The sequence below is a fragment of the Peromyscus leucopus genome, chromosome 12, assembly GCF_004664715.2.
Source record: "Peromyscus leucopus breed LL Stock chromosome 12, UCI_PerLeu_2.1, whole genome shotgun sequence".
NCBI classification, from domain to species: domain Eukaryota; kingdom Metazoa; phylum Chordata; class Mammalia; order Rodentia; family Cricetidae; genus Peromyscus; species Peromyscus leucopus.
The window spans coordinates 66,494,951-66,508,937 of record NC_051073.1 but is presented as its reverse complement, the minus strand read 5'-3'; the positions used below and the strand labels follow the sequence as shown (position 1 = coordinate 66,508,937).

General features: G+C 42.1%; 1 protein-coding gene across 5 annotated transcripts in view; it reads right to left on the bottom strand.

Annotated features, from left to right (window-relative positions):
- Positions 1–2,786: 2,786 nt before the first annotated feature.
- Positions 2,787–13,987, bottom strand: part of Atp13a4 (ATPase 13A4) — a 126,818-nt gene continuing 115,617 nt past the window's right edge. For all 5 annotated transcript variants that reach the window (XM_037209804.1, XM_037209806.1, XM_037209805.1 and 2 more), the window contains 4 exons: positions 13,613–13,806; positions 12,490–12,578; positions 9,345–9,425; positions 2,787–3,328 (listed from right to left, as the gene is read on the bottom strand). In XM_037209804.1, the coding sequence (XP_037065699.1) occupies positions 3,128–3,328; positions 9,345–9,425; positions 12,490–12,578; positions 13,613–13,806 (565 nt within the window). In that variant the 3' untranslated portion in view covers positions 2,787–3,127. The remainder of the gene's footprint in view (positions 3,329–9,344; positions 9,426–12,489; positions 12,579–13,612; positions 13,807–13,987) is intronic.

Sequence of the window (13,987 nt, the reverse complement as noted above, 5' to 3'; positions counted from 1 at the left end):
TTCTTAGAATAGGTGTCCTTGTTGGAAGAAGTGTGCCACTGTGGAGGTGAGCTTTGAGGTCTCATATGCTCAAGTCACGCCCAGAGTGACAGTTGACTTCCTGTTGCCTGCAAATCAAGATGTAGAACTCTCAACTCATTCTCTAGCACCATATCCGCCTGCACGCCGCCACGAACATAAAGAACTAAACCTCTGAAAGTGTAAGCCAGGTCCAATTAATTAACATTTGCCTTTATAAGAGTTGCCATGGTCATGGCATCTCTTCACAGCAACAGAACCCACACTAAGACCTGTGACTTCCTTCTCTTTTCACTCTTGAAAAAGTCCCTTGCATCTCTGATGTCACGGAGTTCAGGCTGTGTGCTAGCCCTGAGGGCAATGGTCATTGTTAGCCTGAAGTTGTCCCTGTGTGTTCTTCATCCCCTCCTCTTCATCTGCCTGCTCAGCACAGTCCTGTCCTTCCCTTGGATGATAACTCTTCAAATACTTAAGTGCAGCTCCCCTAGTTTCAGGGCTCTCCCCAGGCTGACCTTACCTTCCTCTTTCAGTCACTGCTTCTAAGATGTCCCAAAAATAACCTTCAAATTGAGTCCCTTGGCAATGGCTTTTAAGAGTGGGTAACTAGTGAAGAACCAGCCGCTTAGCCAACTCCATGCTTCCATTTATAAATTGCTTTCAATGGAACCTCTGAGGACCAAGGCAAGAGCAACTCAAAGTTCAGAAAGACCAACAAATGCTTATATTTTTTTGCTTTTATTTTATATATTTATAGATCTAATTTGGGCCTGGCATTCATTTAAACAGAGGTCTGTTATTACTAAAGGCTTGCTTCAACCTGTGAGTAAGAAGCCCATTTTCTGCCTGACAGTGAGGTCACACTGAACACCACCCTGCTCTTCGGGGGTCTTGCAATTGGGAGCTGCTAAGCAGCAGCATGTGGCTTATTTAGGAGATCTGTGTGAGGCCTGGGTCTCTGCTCATCTCTTGTTTGGTGGGGATGGTAAGCCCTTCCTTGTGGAGTCCCAGAACTGTACGAACTCAACCAGTTAGTGGGCAGGAAAGCCCTTGGCAGTGAAATCATCTAAGCATGGACTGTCTGTGATATCCTTCTTCATGATTACATTGTAGACCTCCAGAGGCACTCACCCTCTCTTTTGGAACATGAGAAAATCTGTCAATCTATAAAGACTGCCCGAGCTGCCATATCGGTGGAGAAGCAAAAGGAAATATTTCCTTCAGGATCAAGGCGGATAATGAGCCCGCAGCCTTGGGACAGGGACTTTTCTACATGCCTATTTGAAAAGTAGAAGCAATGAGGTATCCTCTGGCTAGGAGACACGATGTCCTCCAAATCATCTGCAGTTATGGGATCCCAAACTCTCACAAGAGCTCAGTGGGGAGAGGAATACTTTGAGGAGCTATAAATAAATAGTGAAGATCTTCTGGGCCAGAATGTTCACCCCTTCTCACAATACTCATTAAGAATCTCATGCTCATAATAGACACTTTGTCTTATTTTAAAAATTCTATGTGTGCTGTGTAAACCAGGCTGACCTTGAACTCACAGAGGTCTGTCTGTCTCCATTAAAGGCACGTATCTCCAGATCACCATTGTTTTGCTTTTGTTTGGGTTTGGGGTTTTTTTTTTGGTTTGTTTGTTGGTTTGGTTTTTTTTTTTTTTTTTTTTTTTTTTTTTTTTTTTTTACTGTTTGTTGTTCGTTTGATATTCCTTTCTTTTTATTTTTCTATTCTATTTTTTGTTTGAGAGAGAGAAAAAGAAGTTGGATGGGTCCAGAGGTAGAGAAGGTCTGGGGGGCTGGCGGTGAGTTGAAGGAGAGGAAAATGATCAAAATATATTGTATGAGTATAATTTTTAAATTAAAAAAAAAAAACAACTATGTGTGGATGTTGTCCTGAAGTTCAATGTTGCCCACAGGCCTAAGAGAAATCCGGTGCTTTCTATGCTGAGTCAATCCCGTACAATCCAGTTGTCAATGGTGGTAAAATTTTGTTTTCTAGAAGCAGGTCAGTCTTAAGCCAGAAAGACCCAGCTTGCTCAATGACAACATATAATACAGAACACACAAGGGGCATCCTCCAAAACAGCAGAGCAGAGCGTAAGGAAGATGAGGGGCCCCTGACCCATGGGTTCATTCATTCAGCCAGGGAGCAACCAATACTTAGACCCTTTGATACCCTCCTGCCTTGACCCTAGAACACAAGCGAGACGGTATTATCATTGTGGGGCCTGAAAGTGGGGGGACTCTAGCATGAAAATTTACAAAATGGAAACAGCCCAGTATTAAAACTATGGTGAAGCTCTTCTAAGCAGGGGCCTCCTTAGTCACAGGGTTTCTTGAATCCTAGGTACAAGTGAAAGCCCTCCCCAGCTCCTGGGCCAAGCCTCTGCTAACGGCCTGAGGGGAGGGGTGGGAAGAGCTGCTGCTCTGGGGGTGAAACAGGGACCCTCTCCATGTCGTCTCCAGCCCCCGACCCCCGCTCCAGTGAACATAGAGTCCCCGTGTTGTCACGGTAGAGACGTCACTCTGAAGTGCTCACCACCCTGGGGACAGCTGTCCCAGCAAGAGAAAAATCTCTAGTATGAGGAGTCACTGAGATGAAGGGGTGTGTGTCGTTGTAACAAATATGCAGAGGAAGGCCAACCGGAGAAGGAAGGCTGTGAGTCTGGAACCAGGGAAGGGAGATTAGATGATGCTTCTCATTAGTTTTCCCATCAGGTGGCTGTTGGACACTGACCCTTACTATGTTACAGAATGCACGGTGTGTGACCTTTCCTAGTTTCATTTATTTTCAGAATTATCCTAACATATATTTTCCCTCTGATACCTGCCTGTCTTTTGGCCCATTGTAAATCTTACTCCATTCTCGGTTCAATGGGAGCCACCAGAAGCCCAGAAGCCAGGAGGAAAGACATCTTCTGGGGACACTGTTCTGCACAGACTCCGTTTAAGCAGATGGACTTTAATGTGTCACCAAGCACTGGTAGTTTATCCCCCCACACACACACAAACTCCAATTGATAGTGTGAAGAGTCAAATTGCTTCAACGTCTCTGAAACTGGCCCTTTTTGTCTTCATGTTGACAACTGTTTAGATACTGCCCTCCTTCAAAGTTGTTCCTCGTTGCTCTCAAACACAGGGTTGCTGTAGGACACCCCCTGCATGTCAGAGCAGGAGGTTTGGTTTAGTGGGGGCCAATTTGAGTCATTTGCCAAATTCCTCTGCCATATCCGGTACTGGCTTTTTGATTGATAACCAAAACATCTCTTGACGGCTAGCCACAACGCCCGGTTTTCAATAATAGTCTCCTGTAAGATAAAAGATAAACAATTTTGTGATTTAAGTTACCCAATTCCTTAGATCACATTCAGATACTCTTTCAATGTTTGCTTGGATCCAGCTTAACAAAAGCCTGGGACCTAAGCAAATCTTAAGAAGTTTTGCAGCTGGATTCTCAAACTTTTCTACTTAAGGAACTCAGCTCCAAGAAGGGGTTTTCAAAAACCTGGAAGTTCAGCTGGAAGCAGCCTACCTCCAAGACAGTTCTTGGAAATCTCACATCTAAATTAAATTTAAAATCATTCAAATACTGTATTTCACACCATACTACATCCAACTTCATGCCTTATAAAATGACATTTTATAAAAAAAAGTTTTAGCATCTCATAGAACCAAAAGTGTGGGAAGTTGCAGGATGTGTCTTTGATATACCTCTGCAAGGTATTGCCAACTGGGAGCACAGGCCAATGAAATTTAAATAGAGGCCTCAGTCTTGGGGTTAGAGAAATATAGGTTCACTTCATAACTGTAAGACTATGGCCAAGTAATTAGTCTGGCACTTGTGACCAACTCCCAGCACTGAAGAAGGAAGTCTATAAGCCTGAGCCGGTTGAGCTAGAAATAATAATCCCTTCCTTGTATGTGCTGTAAGGATTATACAGCTGCCCTTACAATGCGGGGCAGAGCAGGGCAGGGCTATCACCCTTGCCAGCCCCCTGAACTTCTCTTTTAACTAATGATTGTGTGCTGAGGCCTTGCCTAACTTGCCTTCACCTTCACTGAAATGCCTTTTTAATATTATAAAAGTGATGCATCCATCGCAAAAAAAACATTCGGGGCTGGAGAGACAGCTCAGCAGTTAAGAGCGCTAGTTGCTAGTAACTCTGGTAGAGGACCAGAGTTCAATTGCCAGCATAACACTACAGGTCACAGCCTTCTGTAGCTCGAGTTCTAGAGGACCTGAAGTCCTCTTCTATCCTTCTTGGGTATCCCATGCACATGGTGTACAGATACACATTCAGGCAAAACACAAATACAAAAAAATCTATTACAAACACTTTGAACTGCCATTTCATTCCAGGAAGTAGTATTCCATTAAGGAAAACTAGTCATAAGCCTAATCACAGAAGAGTTTCAGGGGTGTGTGCATAAGAATATGAGTGAGAGATGTGTGTGAGTGAGTGAGTGTGAGAGAGAGAGAGTGTGTCATTCCATCTTATCATAGTTCATCCAAAATTTAGCATCTTGCATCTTAGATATTTTCATAAAAGAAAAGGAGAACAAACTGACAAAATTAGAACTGGTTTTGATGTCCATCCCGGGTATCTTTTGTGCACTGAGTTAATGAGGAACTATGGGACATGTAGTTTTCCTACAATCTGTCCATCTTTGTTATTTTAGTCTTATTGTCCACAGTAAAGATAGGAAGTACAGCTTGCCTGAGTCTTTACCTCTGAACACCGGTAGGCCTCTTGGAAGGAATTAAGACCCAGGGAGCCATCTTCAGCATCTGGCCAACCTGTTAGTCTGCCTGCCCGTAACAGGAGCACTGTAGCTCTCCTTGGAGCTGGGAGAAGGCAGGGGCACTGGTACCAACTCTGAGTTTTTAAATATAACAGTTGTAGGGAATCTAGGCATTTGTTTAAACAAATTACATGAGAGATGAGATGGGAATCTCCACGTTGTGTGGAATCTTTCTCCTTCTAACGCGCTACTTATATACCCCTCTGCCACCCTCCAAAGAGGAACTAAAGCTTCACTGATGGGTGATCTGCCTTGCGATTCCGCCTTGTAAATGAAATGCATAGCTAGAAGCAAAGCAAAGCTTTGATGAGAAGCCATTTCTGTAAAAGAATTCTCTGTAAGTTTTCCAACTGACTACTCAATTCTTTAGTACTTCTGGACATACACATGCGTTCACCATAATAAAAAAAAGATGGACATTATTAAAACCATTTGTATCAGCTCCCATGCTTCTGAGCAGGCAGGGAATGAGATTCATACACTAAGATCTCACTTGAACCTACTTGATTTCTGGGATGCTCTAAGCTTAGCGTTAGAGCCAGGCCTCAGCAAACCAGACAATACTTAAAATGCTGCAAAGAGAGTCAGACATCATGCCTACCCTTGAGAAAACTGTTTGGACTCTGTATAACACAAGCTGGCCAGTAAGGTGAATTTAGCTCAGTTCACCCAGCATTCCTTTGCACTTTCTGGCACACATTCAGAGTCACTTAAAGGAAAGACATCTTGCTGAGCCCATGACAGTCTTTATCTCCTCTCTTAGGTTCATTCACCACATGAGGCAGGAAAACAGCCTCCATCTTTCTCAATCATGATAGTCCTCTATCAAAGACTCAATAATTCTACCCTATCTCTAAGCACCTGCTGATCACAGAGAAAGGGATTAGTGAACAACTGAATGTCATAGGAAAGGTGTCTCAGGTGTCTAATTTTTCAATATAGAAGTTGCTGGTAGCTCATAGCAAACACACATGTGTGTATCTTCATCTCTCACTCAACATGAGAACCAAAAAGTTGCCTTGCTCTTAGGAGTATCAGTGACCCATCCCAACTGCTGGTTATGAACAAGGTCATTGCTAATATTTAATTTAAATGACTCTTACTTAGCCCCAACTAGAATTTTCACTGCAGTGATTGCAGGATTAAATGCAATAAAATGTAGGATTTTAAATGCAATAGCTACTAATGCAAGTTCTTGCCAGCAGAGCTTAATGGCAAGAGAAGGCATGAACGCACAATTAACTTTAGCATGTGTCTGCTCACTGACTGTAGATTGCAAGTCCCGCCCTCTGTTATCTTTCTCCTGGCGAAATACCCTGGGATATGCCACAAGGTCAGTGAACTGTTGTGGAAAGAACAAGTGTATAAAGACATGGTTGAAAGTGACAGAAACAAAGTAAGAAGTGGTGAGTGTCACAAGAGATGAAGATGGCTCTTACACTGTGTTTTTCTTGTATTTGTTTTTGGATGTGTTTGAGGGGCCTTGTTTCTTTTTTATTTTTGCTTGCTTTGTTTAGGTTTGGACTTCTGAGACTGAATCTCTTTATACAGCCCAGGCTAGCCTCAAACTCTTGATCTTCCTACCTCAGCTTCCCAAGTTCTAGGATTCCAGACAGGCAGCCCCACCATGTCCAGATAGGTTTATGACTATTCGACACTTACTCTGTGCTTCTCACTGCTCACATTTCCGTCCATATGTATATAAAGAAAGGTATGGTTACTAGTAACATGTTATAGCAGAGGGAACAAACCCAATGAAATTGAATAATTTGCCCAAAGTCAAGCATCAACGAAGAGCTGGAACCAGGATTCACACCAGAAGGACTGACTGTCTGAGCCTGTGCCCTTTGATGAAAATATACCAGCTGGGGAAGAAAGACAAGCAACTGTCTAAGCCAACCTGTCCGAGCATGGATTCCCTTACCCAGAATGCCTTTCTACTCAGAATAACAAGGAGACCGCCCTAACTAATGAGGCAAATGAAAACATCTGCTGATGTGCCATAGGAAAACTTGTTTCCTGGTAGTACATTCATATCTGAAGAAGTAAAACCTCCCCTGTTTTCTGCCTATATACAGATGTTTCACACAACTGGGCTAGAGACCTGAGCAGGAAGCATGAAAAGACACAGTGAAGGTTGTTGGTGCCGAGAGGTGCAGACCTCTGGTATGTGAGAGTCCTAAAGTGTCCCTCTCAAGTCTGGTTCCCAAATCAGTAAAGGTCTTGGCTGGTTAAGCTGCACTTAGCAAGTTTTGTTAATTGCCTAGCAGACCCGGGGGTCAGGCAAGATTCATGAAGAGGTCAGTCCTGCACTTGTGCTGTAGAGGATGGAACAGAATGTCAATATGCCGATATGGAGAAATATGCTCCAAATGGAAAGAGCAATCAGCAAGACATGTATGTGAGAGTATCCTTAAAAACAGCAGTTCTCAACCTGTGGGTTGTGACCCCCCCCCCCAAAAGTATATCAGATATTCATATTATAATTCATAACAGTAGCAAAACTACAGTTATGAAGTAGCAATAAAATAATTTTATGGTTGGGATCACCACAACATAAGGAGCCATATTAAAGTGTCCCAGCATTAGGAAGGTTGAGAAACTCTGCTTTCAATGGTGGGAACCCCCTTTCTGCAGCTCAATCTGAGGACACCCACATGAATCTGGTTGCTTTGGAGAATGTACGGCTTGGCATAGTGCTTTGAGAGTGTGCTGCCAGGACCCATCACAGTAGAATCACTCCGCAACCTGTTGGACGTGCAGGCTCTCACATCTACTGAGCCAGACACAGTAAAGGGGGGCGGGGTTTGATAATCTGTGCTTCCCATTTTGCCAAGCCTGCCAGATGAGTGTGGTGTCCGCTCTGTTGTGGCATAACCTGGTTTATCCTCCAGAGAGAGGGTCCAGTGCCCTGATTCGGGGCTCTGTTCTTCCACTGACCACTATGGTGGTCTTTGCTCTGCACAGGGTGGAATGTTCCCAGAGATTCTGTCCTCACAGCACTGGCTGGGAAGTCAGGTTGTAAGGAGCCCACAGCCCACTGTAAATACCTCAGTTGCTGGAACACAATAGTTCTACAGTTCAGAGAAAAAAATGGAGACAGATAGAACTCCACATTTCTCTTCTCTACAGATGCCTTCATTAGGTACCACCTTCCAATACCAGGCTTTGAAGAAGGGAGATTATGTCTGATAATCACTGAGAGAAGAGAGAGTGAAACAGTTAGAGATAAAAGTGGGTACATGCTCTTTTCACTAAGAAAACGGAGCAAATGTGAACTGTAGAAAGAAAGCTGTGAGAACTCCCTGTGAGGCTAGTTTCCCATCACAGCTGGGGACAATACAAGCTGTTAAATGCAAGAAGCTAGACACAAAAAGGCCCATACCTCTGAAGCAAAATGGAGCATACCTTATAATTCCAAACTCAATAGGCAGAGGCAGGAAGACTGGGGATTCTAACCAGCCTGGGTTATATTGTAAGACCCTGTCCTTAAAAATAAACAAACAAGCTGGGCAGTGGTGGTGCATGCCTTTAATCCCAGCACTTGGGAGGCAGAGCCAGGCGGATCTCTGTGAGTTCGAGGCCAGCCTGGTCTACAAAGAGAGTTCCAGGAGAGGCGAAAAGCTACACAGAGAAACCCTGTCTTGAAAAACCAATAAATAAATAAATAAACAAACAAACAAACAAATTGTGGGAATGGATTACTGATAGAGTGCTTACCTAGCATGTATAAGACTGTGGGTTAGTCTTCAGCACTGAAGACAGAACAAAAAATAAAACTATGTACAAAATTATTTTGTTTACCTGAAATTTCCCAAATAGAAAAATCCACAGAGACAAAAAGTGTTTTTGTGGTTGTCAAGGAGAGAAATGGAATGGAAATCAATTGCTAATGGGTTGCATGATTTCTTTGGGGTGAGGAATGGGTTTTGGAACTAAGGTAATGTTGATGATTGAACACTCAGCGACTATACTAAAAACATTAAACTGTTTACTTTAAAATGGTGAGTTTTATAGTGCACAAATCATATCTCAATTTTAAATGTGAATCATTCTATTTGTGCATGTACTGGGGAATATGAAGAATGACTAGAACCTCAAGAATCATGACTACATCCTCCCCGCCACACTTCACAGATGAGAAGACCAAATGCTTGCTTCTTCATCAGAGAAAAGCACACTGCACATTGTCCTATATACACTATACACGTGCCATTTATAGTCTAGAATTATTTGATCTGTGCATGTCTGTGTATCAGCGTGTGAATTTTGGACAAATACGTGAGGGTATCATGGAGGCCAGAACTGGGTGTCAGTTCACCTGGAGCTTGGATTACAGGTGGTTGTGAGCCACCTGATGATGTGTGCGCACATTGTCCCACGCCTCTGCCCATGGAGTAAAGGAAGGACCATCACAGTGTTGAGCCTTTGCACATTGAAGTTGTTTCATTCTCAAGCTCCTGAAGAACTGGGCCCCACTCTCACACACACACACACAACACCTCGCCTAGGGGCACTCACCTCCACAGCAAAGGACACAACAAAGTTGGAGCTGATCATGATGAGAATGTAGACTCTCCACAGGACAGGAGTGCAGAGCAGCTGGCAGAAGAGACAAAGGACACTTAGTCTCGGAACACATGTGCTGGAAAAGTTACCATGTTCACACAGGGCATTTGTGTAAGCTATACACCACAGTGGAAACACACACACACACACACACACACACACACACACAAGTGGTAGCTGGGGGTTTAGATAACTTGTGTTCTTTTGGAGGCTCAACAGCTCAGTTCCCAATACCCACATTATCAGGTGGCTCACAATTACCTGTAACCCAAGCTCCAGGTGGACTGACACCCAATTCTGGCCTCCATGACACCCTCATGTATTTGCACAAATTCACACACTGACACACAGACACGCACAGATTAAATAAATCTAGAATATAAATGGCACGTGTATATAGTACATATTGCATACATATGCTTGTACATACACATAGACATAAAAACTTTAAGTGTGGAAAACTGATAATTAATTATTTGAGGATTGTGACTGGGTTTTTTCCTTTCTTTTCTTTCTCTCTTAGTATTTCTTTTATCTAAAATTTCTACATTTTCTAATTTTGGTCACTTTGCAGTGAAAATAAATAATAGTAAACCCTTTTTATCTGATTGCTTTGTGTTGTTTTGAAGAGGGAATGCAGGAATGTGACTTTATTCCCAGGCATCTCTGAGGATACATGTGTGGACCTCCACTGTGGACAGGGTGGCCTTCTGCCTTCTGGTGAAATGTTTCTCTTCATTCAAGGCCTGCTTTGGAGTACCAGGTCAGGGATGCTCTCTCTTGAGGCTGTGTCTATGGCGTCACAGCCTGTGGCCTTGTTTACAAGGGTACTTGCCAAAGGAGCACGTGGAGCTGAAATCAAGCTCTCTCCACACTTCCCCTGCCTTCTTCCAAGCCCTCTTCAGGCACAGCTCCTGATACATAAGTGTGAGAATGAACTGATGGATGGATGGATGGATGGATGGATGGATGGATGGATGGAAGGAAGAATGGATGGAAGGATAGATGGATGGATGGATGGATGGATGGATGGATGGATGGATGGATGGATGGAAGGATGGATGGATGGAAGGATGGATGGATGGAAGGATGGAAGGATGGGAGGATGGGAGGATGGGAGGATGGAAGGATGGAAGGATGGATAGATGGATGGATGATATATTGATGGGTGAGTGGATGGATGGATAAGCAAAGTACATTCTGCTATGTATTACATGTCTTATACAATGCCTCATATGCTGATGGGAGTAAAAGCTGATGCAATCCTATGGAGAACAATGTTCTCAAGATTATTATTTTAAATCCACTTCTAGGAATTTACTCCTGACATATACTTGTACATGACTAAAAAAGCTATGTACATGGTTCTTTTACTGCGTCTTTGTAAGGGTAACAACTTAGAAACAGTTACATATTAATTAAAATAGGACTGTACATAAAATTACGATACATATACAATCTATATCATGAAATATGCATATGTATGTGTAATAAAATATTATGTTATCACTTAAAACAATGGAGATTTATGTGCTAGCATGACATAATTACCAAAATGTACTGTTACATGAAAGAAATAAGGTACAGGACTGTGTATGTGGTTGTAGCAGCCATGAAAATATTCCATTCAGCTCTCCTGCTGATGGGAAGATAAATACACACAGCTATGAAAATGTTCCATTCACATCTCCCGCTGATGGGAAGATAAATATTGGCAACCCAAACACTATACTCAAAATCTACCACAACTTCCACTCCAACACTGTACTTCCCATGGGCTACTCGGCCAGCAAATGAGGATGGCATGAATTCTCTTGAGACTCTCTCCTGTAAGATGCCAGACATTCCTGATGAACAATCTCAGCTTAATCCTTAAGTCATTACAGTCACACCAAGACTCTTCTCGGGGTCTTCATGGCAGTGTGATGCCTCTCCTTGTCTTCCCTGGCTTCTACCCTTTTCTCCCATAGATATCTTCTACAATGAATTTCTTGCATAACACATCCCACTTTGATATCAACATCTCAGAATACTGACAAACAGAATAGTTTGCTACCATTGTGTTAAAATGTGGAAGAATATTCATACACATAAGAAATACATGTACTTCTCTGCATATATAGAAAATAAAGTGTGAATATATGTTAAAAAAAAAAAAACTGATACCATGCATTGCCTCCAGAAGGAAGCTAGGTTGGAAAGGATATTTTAGAGTATTTACATTTTAAAAACAATTTTAAACCATGTGAATATATTACTCATTTTTTAAAAAATCTAGGTTGTGAAACAACATGCTTCAATTCATAATAAACTTTATAAATTTGAGGCGAAACCCATTTACAATACATGAATTTTAAAAGATGGAAAGATAGCAGATAGTGTTATCATTTTCCTTCCCTGAATATTCCACATATTTTAAAATAGATCCGTGTTTATGTGACAAGAAGGCTTGGTTTTAAACTGGACAGTGCCTCTCTTCAGCATCCTTTGTAGTCCCACTGTCATGGATTCTACATAAGCTCTTGCCAGACCAAAATATTCCCTCCTTTATTATTGCAGAGTGCCAGCTTGTCCTAACTTGAGTAGGTAAGATTATGGTATCTTGTAGGATTTCAAAGTTGTCTTGGTTACATTTTTTTTTTCAAATGTAAGAGAGAGCTTGAGATACAGGAACAAGCTTCTTTGAAAGCACCCTTTCAGATATAACTATGAACATACAGAAAAGCATGATTTTTCAAAGTAAGTACAGATTTGAAAATTAACCTAAATGGTTGCAGGCAAAATTTCTTCAACTGGTATTTGAAAGGGAAAATATATAAGTAGAATTTTTACCAGTCTTACAGGGGATTTTGTTTTCAATGAAAAATGGTTCAATATTTTTCGAAGGTTATCTCTAGTCTCAGAATCAACATTTGATGGAATTTTATTTCCTAATTAGCTTAAGTAAAAATTAGATATAGTTTAGCATTCTTTCAAACTCTGCCAGTTCCAAAGTACATAACCGGTGTCGGAAGTCCATGTCAGTTCCAACAGTGACCTGCTTTCAGAAGCCGGTGACAAAAATACATGACACCATAATTCCGGAGAAGATACTTACGTCCAAACGCCTATGCAACTCTGGAATATCCGCAAATAGAATGAAAAGACATACGCCCATCTGCAAAATCAGTACAAGGACAAATATATCTGAGGAAACAAGAACACAGGCTATCATTTTGGGAAGTTGCAGTGTGAAGCACGAGTCTATTGACTGATATATTCTAGGTTAACGCTGATTACATTTACTTGACTTCTGCATCCAAATACAGCATAATGAACGAAAGCACTCATTTCTATGCAGTGGGTCTCACCTCCATAATTTCTATGCATGTCCTTGATGGGGGACCTTTTTTATATGTATGTTGTGTTCCAATTAGTGCAGGTGGTAAATATATAGAGAATAGCAATGATAAAATGCCCTTTCAATGAGTGCTTTAAAGACATTCAAGTAGCTGGCTTTAACACAAGTCATCTGCTTCAAATCCATTTGTGGAAAATCAGGAATTCCATAAATACATGAAATCTTAAATTGTGATTGTATAAAGATAAGCATTCAACTGCTTCTTCATCCCAATGAGGAAAAAGATAAAATACTTTTCCTGGGACAATTTTGTATGAGGACATTGATCCTTCAACTTGTGCTCCTGAATTTTTTAAATTAGAGGGTTAATGCTCACATACAAATACATGTCTCAGAAACGAATTAGGGCACCCACTTCTCCTGAACAACCTCTCTGTCCCAATTTCCTCCAGCCAAGGGTGTCCCCAGTGCTGTATAATGAGCTTCCTCCAGGCTGGACCTACTCCGAGTCTGCCACCACACAATGCCATCCCGGCTGAGGGCTGTGCCCCTTCTCGTGTCCCTAGCATGAATCTGGACAGACACTGACAAGTAAAGATTGGTCTTTGCATCGATCTTCCCAACTTAGACGATCCCAAAAGAAATCACTAAAGACAACTTCCGGTGGAGCGATGAGATGAAAAGAGAAAGCCGCTCTTGGATGGGGAAAGAGAAAGGGGCCAGGGAATTAGGCGCCAGAACTTTTGGAGCTCTGAAGTGGAAGTGGGGGACTCGAGCTGAGACTCAGCTGTGCGATTGGTTCCTGAGTGACCTGAGCATGCGTGTTCTAAAGATCAGCGATGGTCAAATCATCGCCGTGCTTCCAGGCAGTGTTACTCACAGTTTGTATAGGTAGGCTGCCTAAACGGTTTTCCTTTGGAGAATACGAGGGCCACGATGATGCAGTTGATGGTTCCCAAAAACCATATAGTAGTATTCTCAAAACTCGAAAAGGGGCTGTGACTTCTGTTTTTCTCAGGAACATTTGGAGACGTGGTGATGGCTGAGATGCTCTCATTTCTCACTGTGCAGGCACTATAAAGGAAACCAAAAAAAAAAAAAAAAAAACCATGGAGTCCTCGGAACACATTTGCATCTGCAGGCCACCGTGGCAAATGGTGTCTGGAGCAAACGTCCCATATTTCCATATCCATATTTCACAGTTGTCTCCATTGTGGTGAAAAAAAAAAAGACACAAAAATAAAGGAAAAATAAG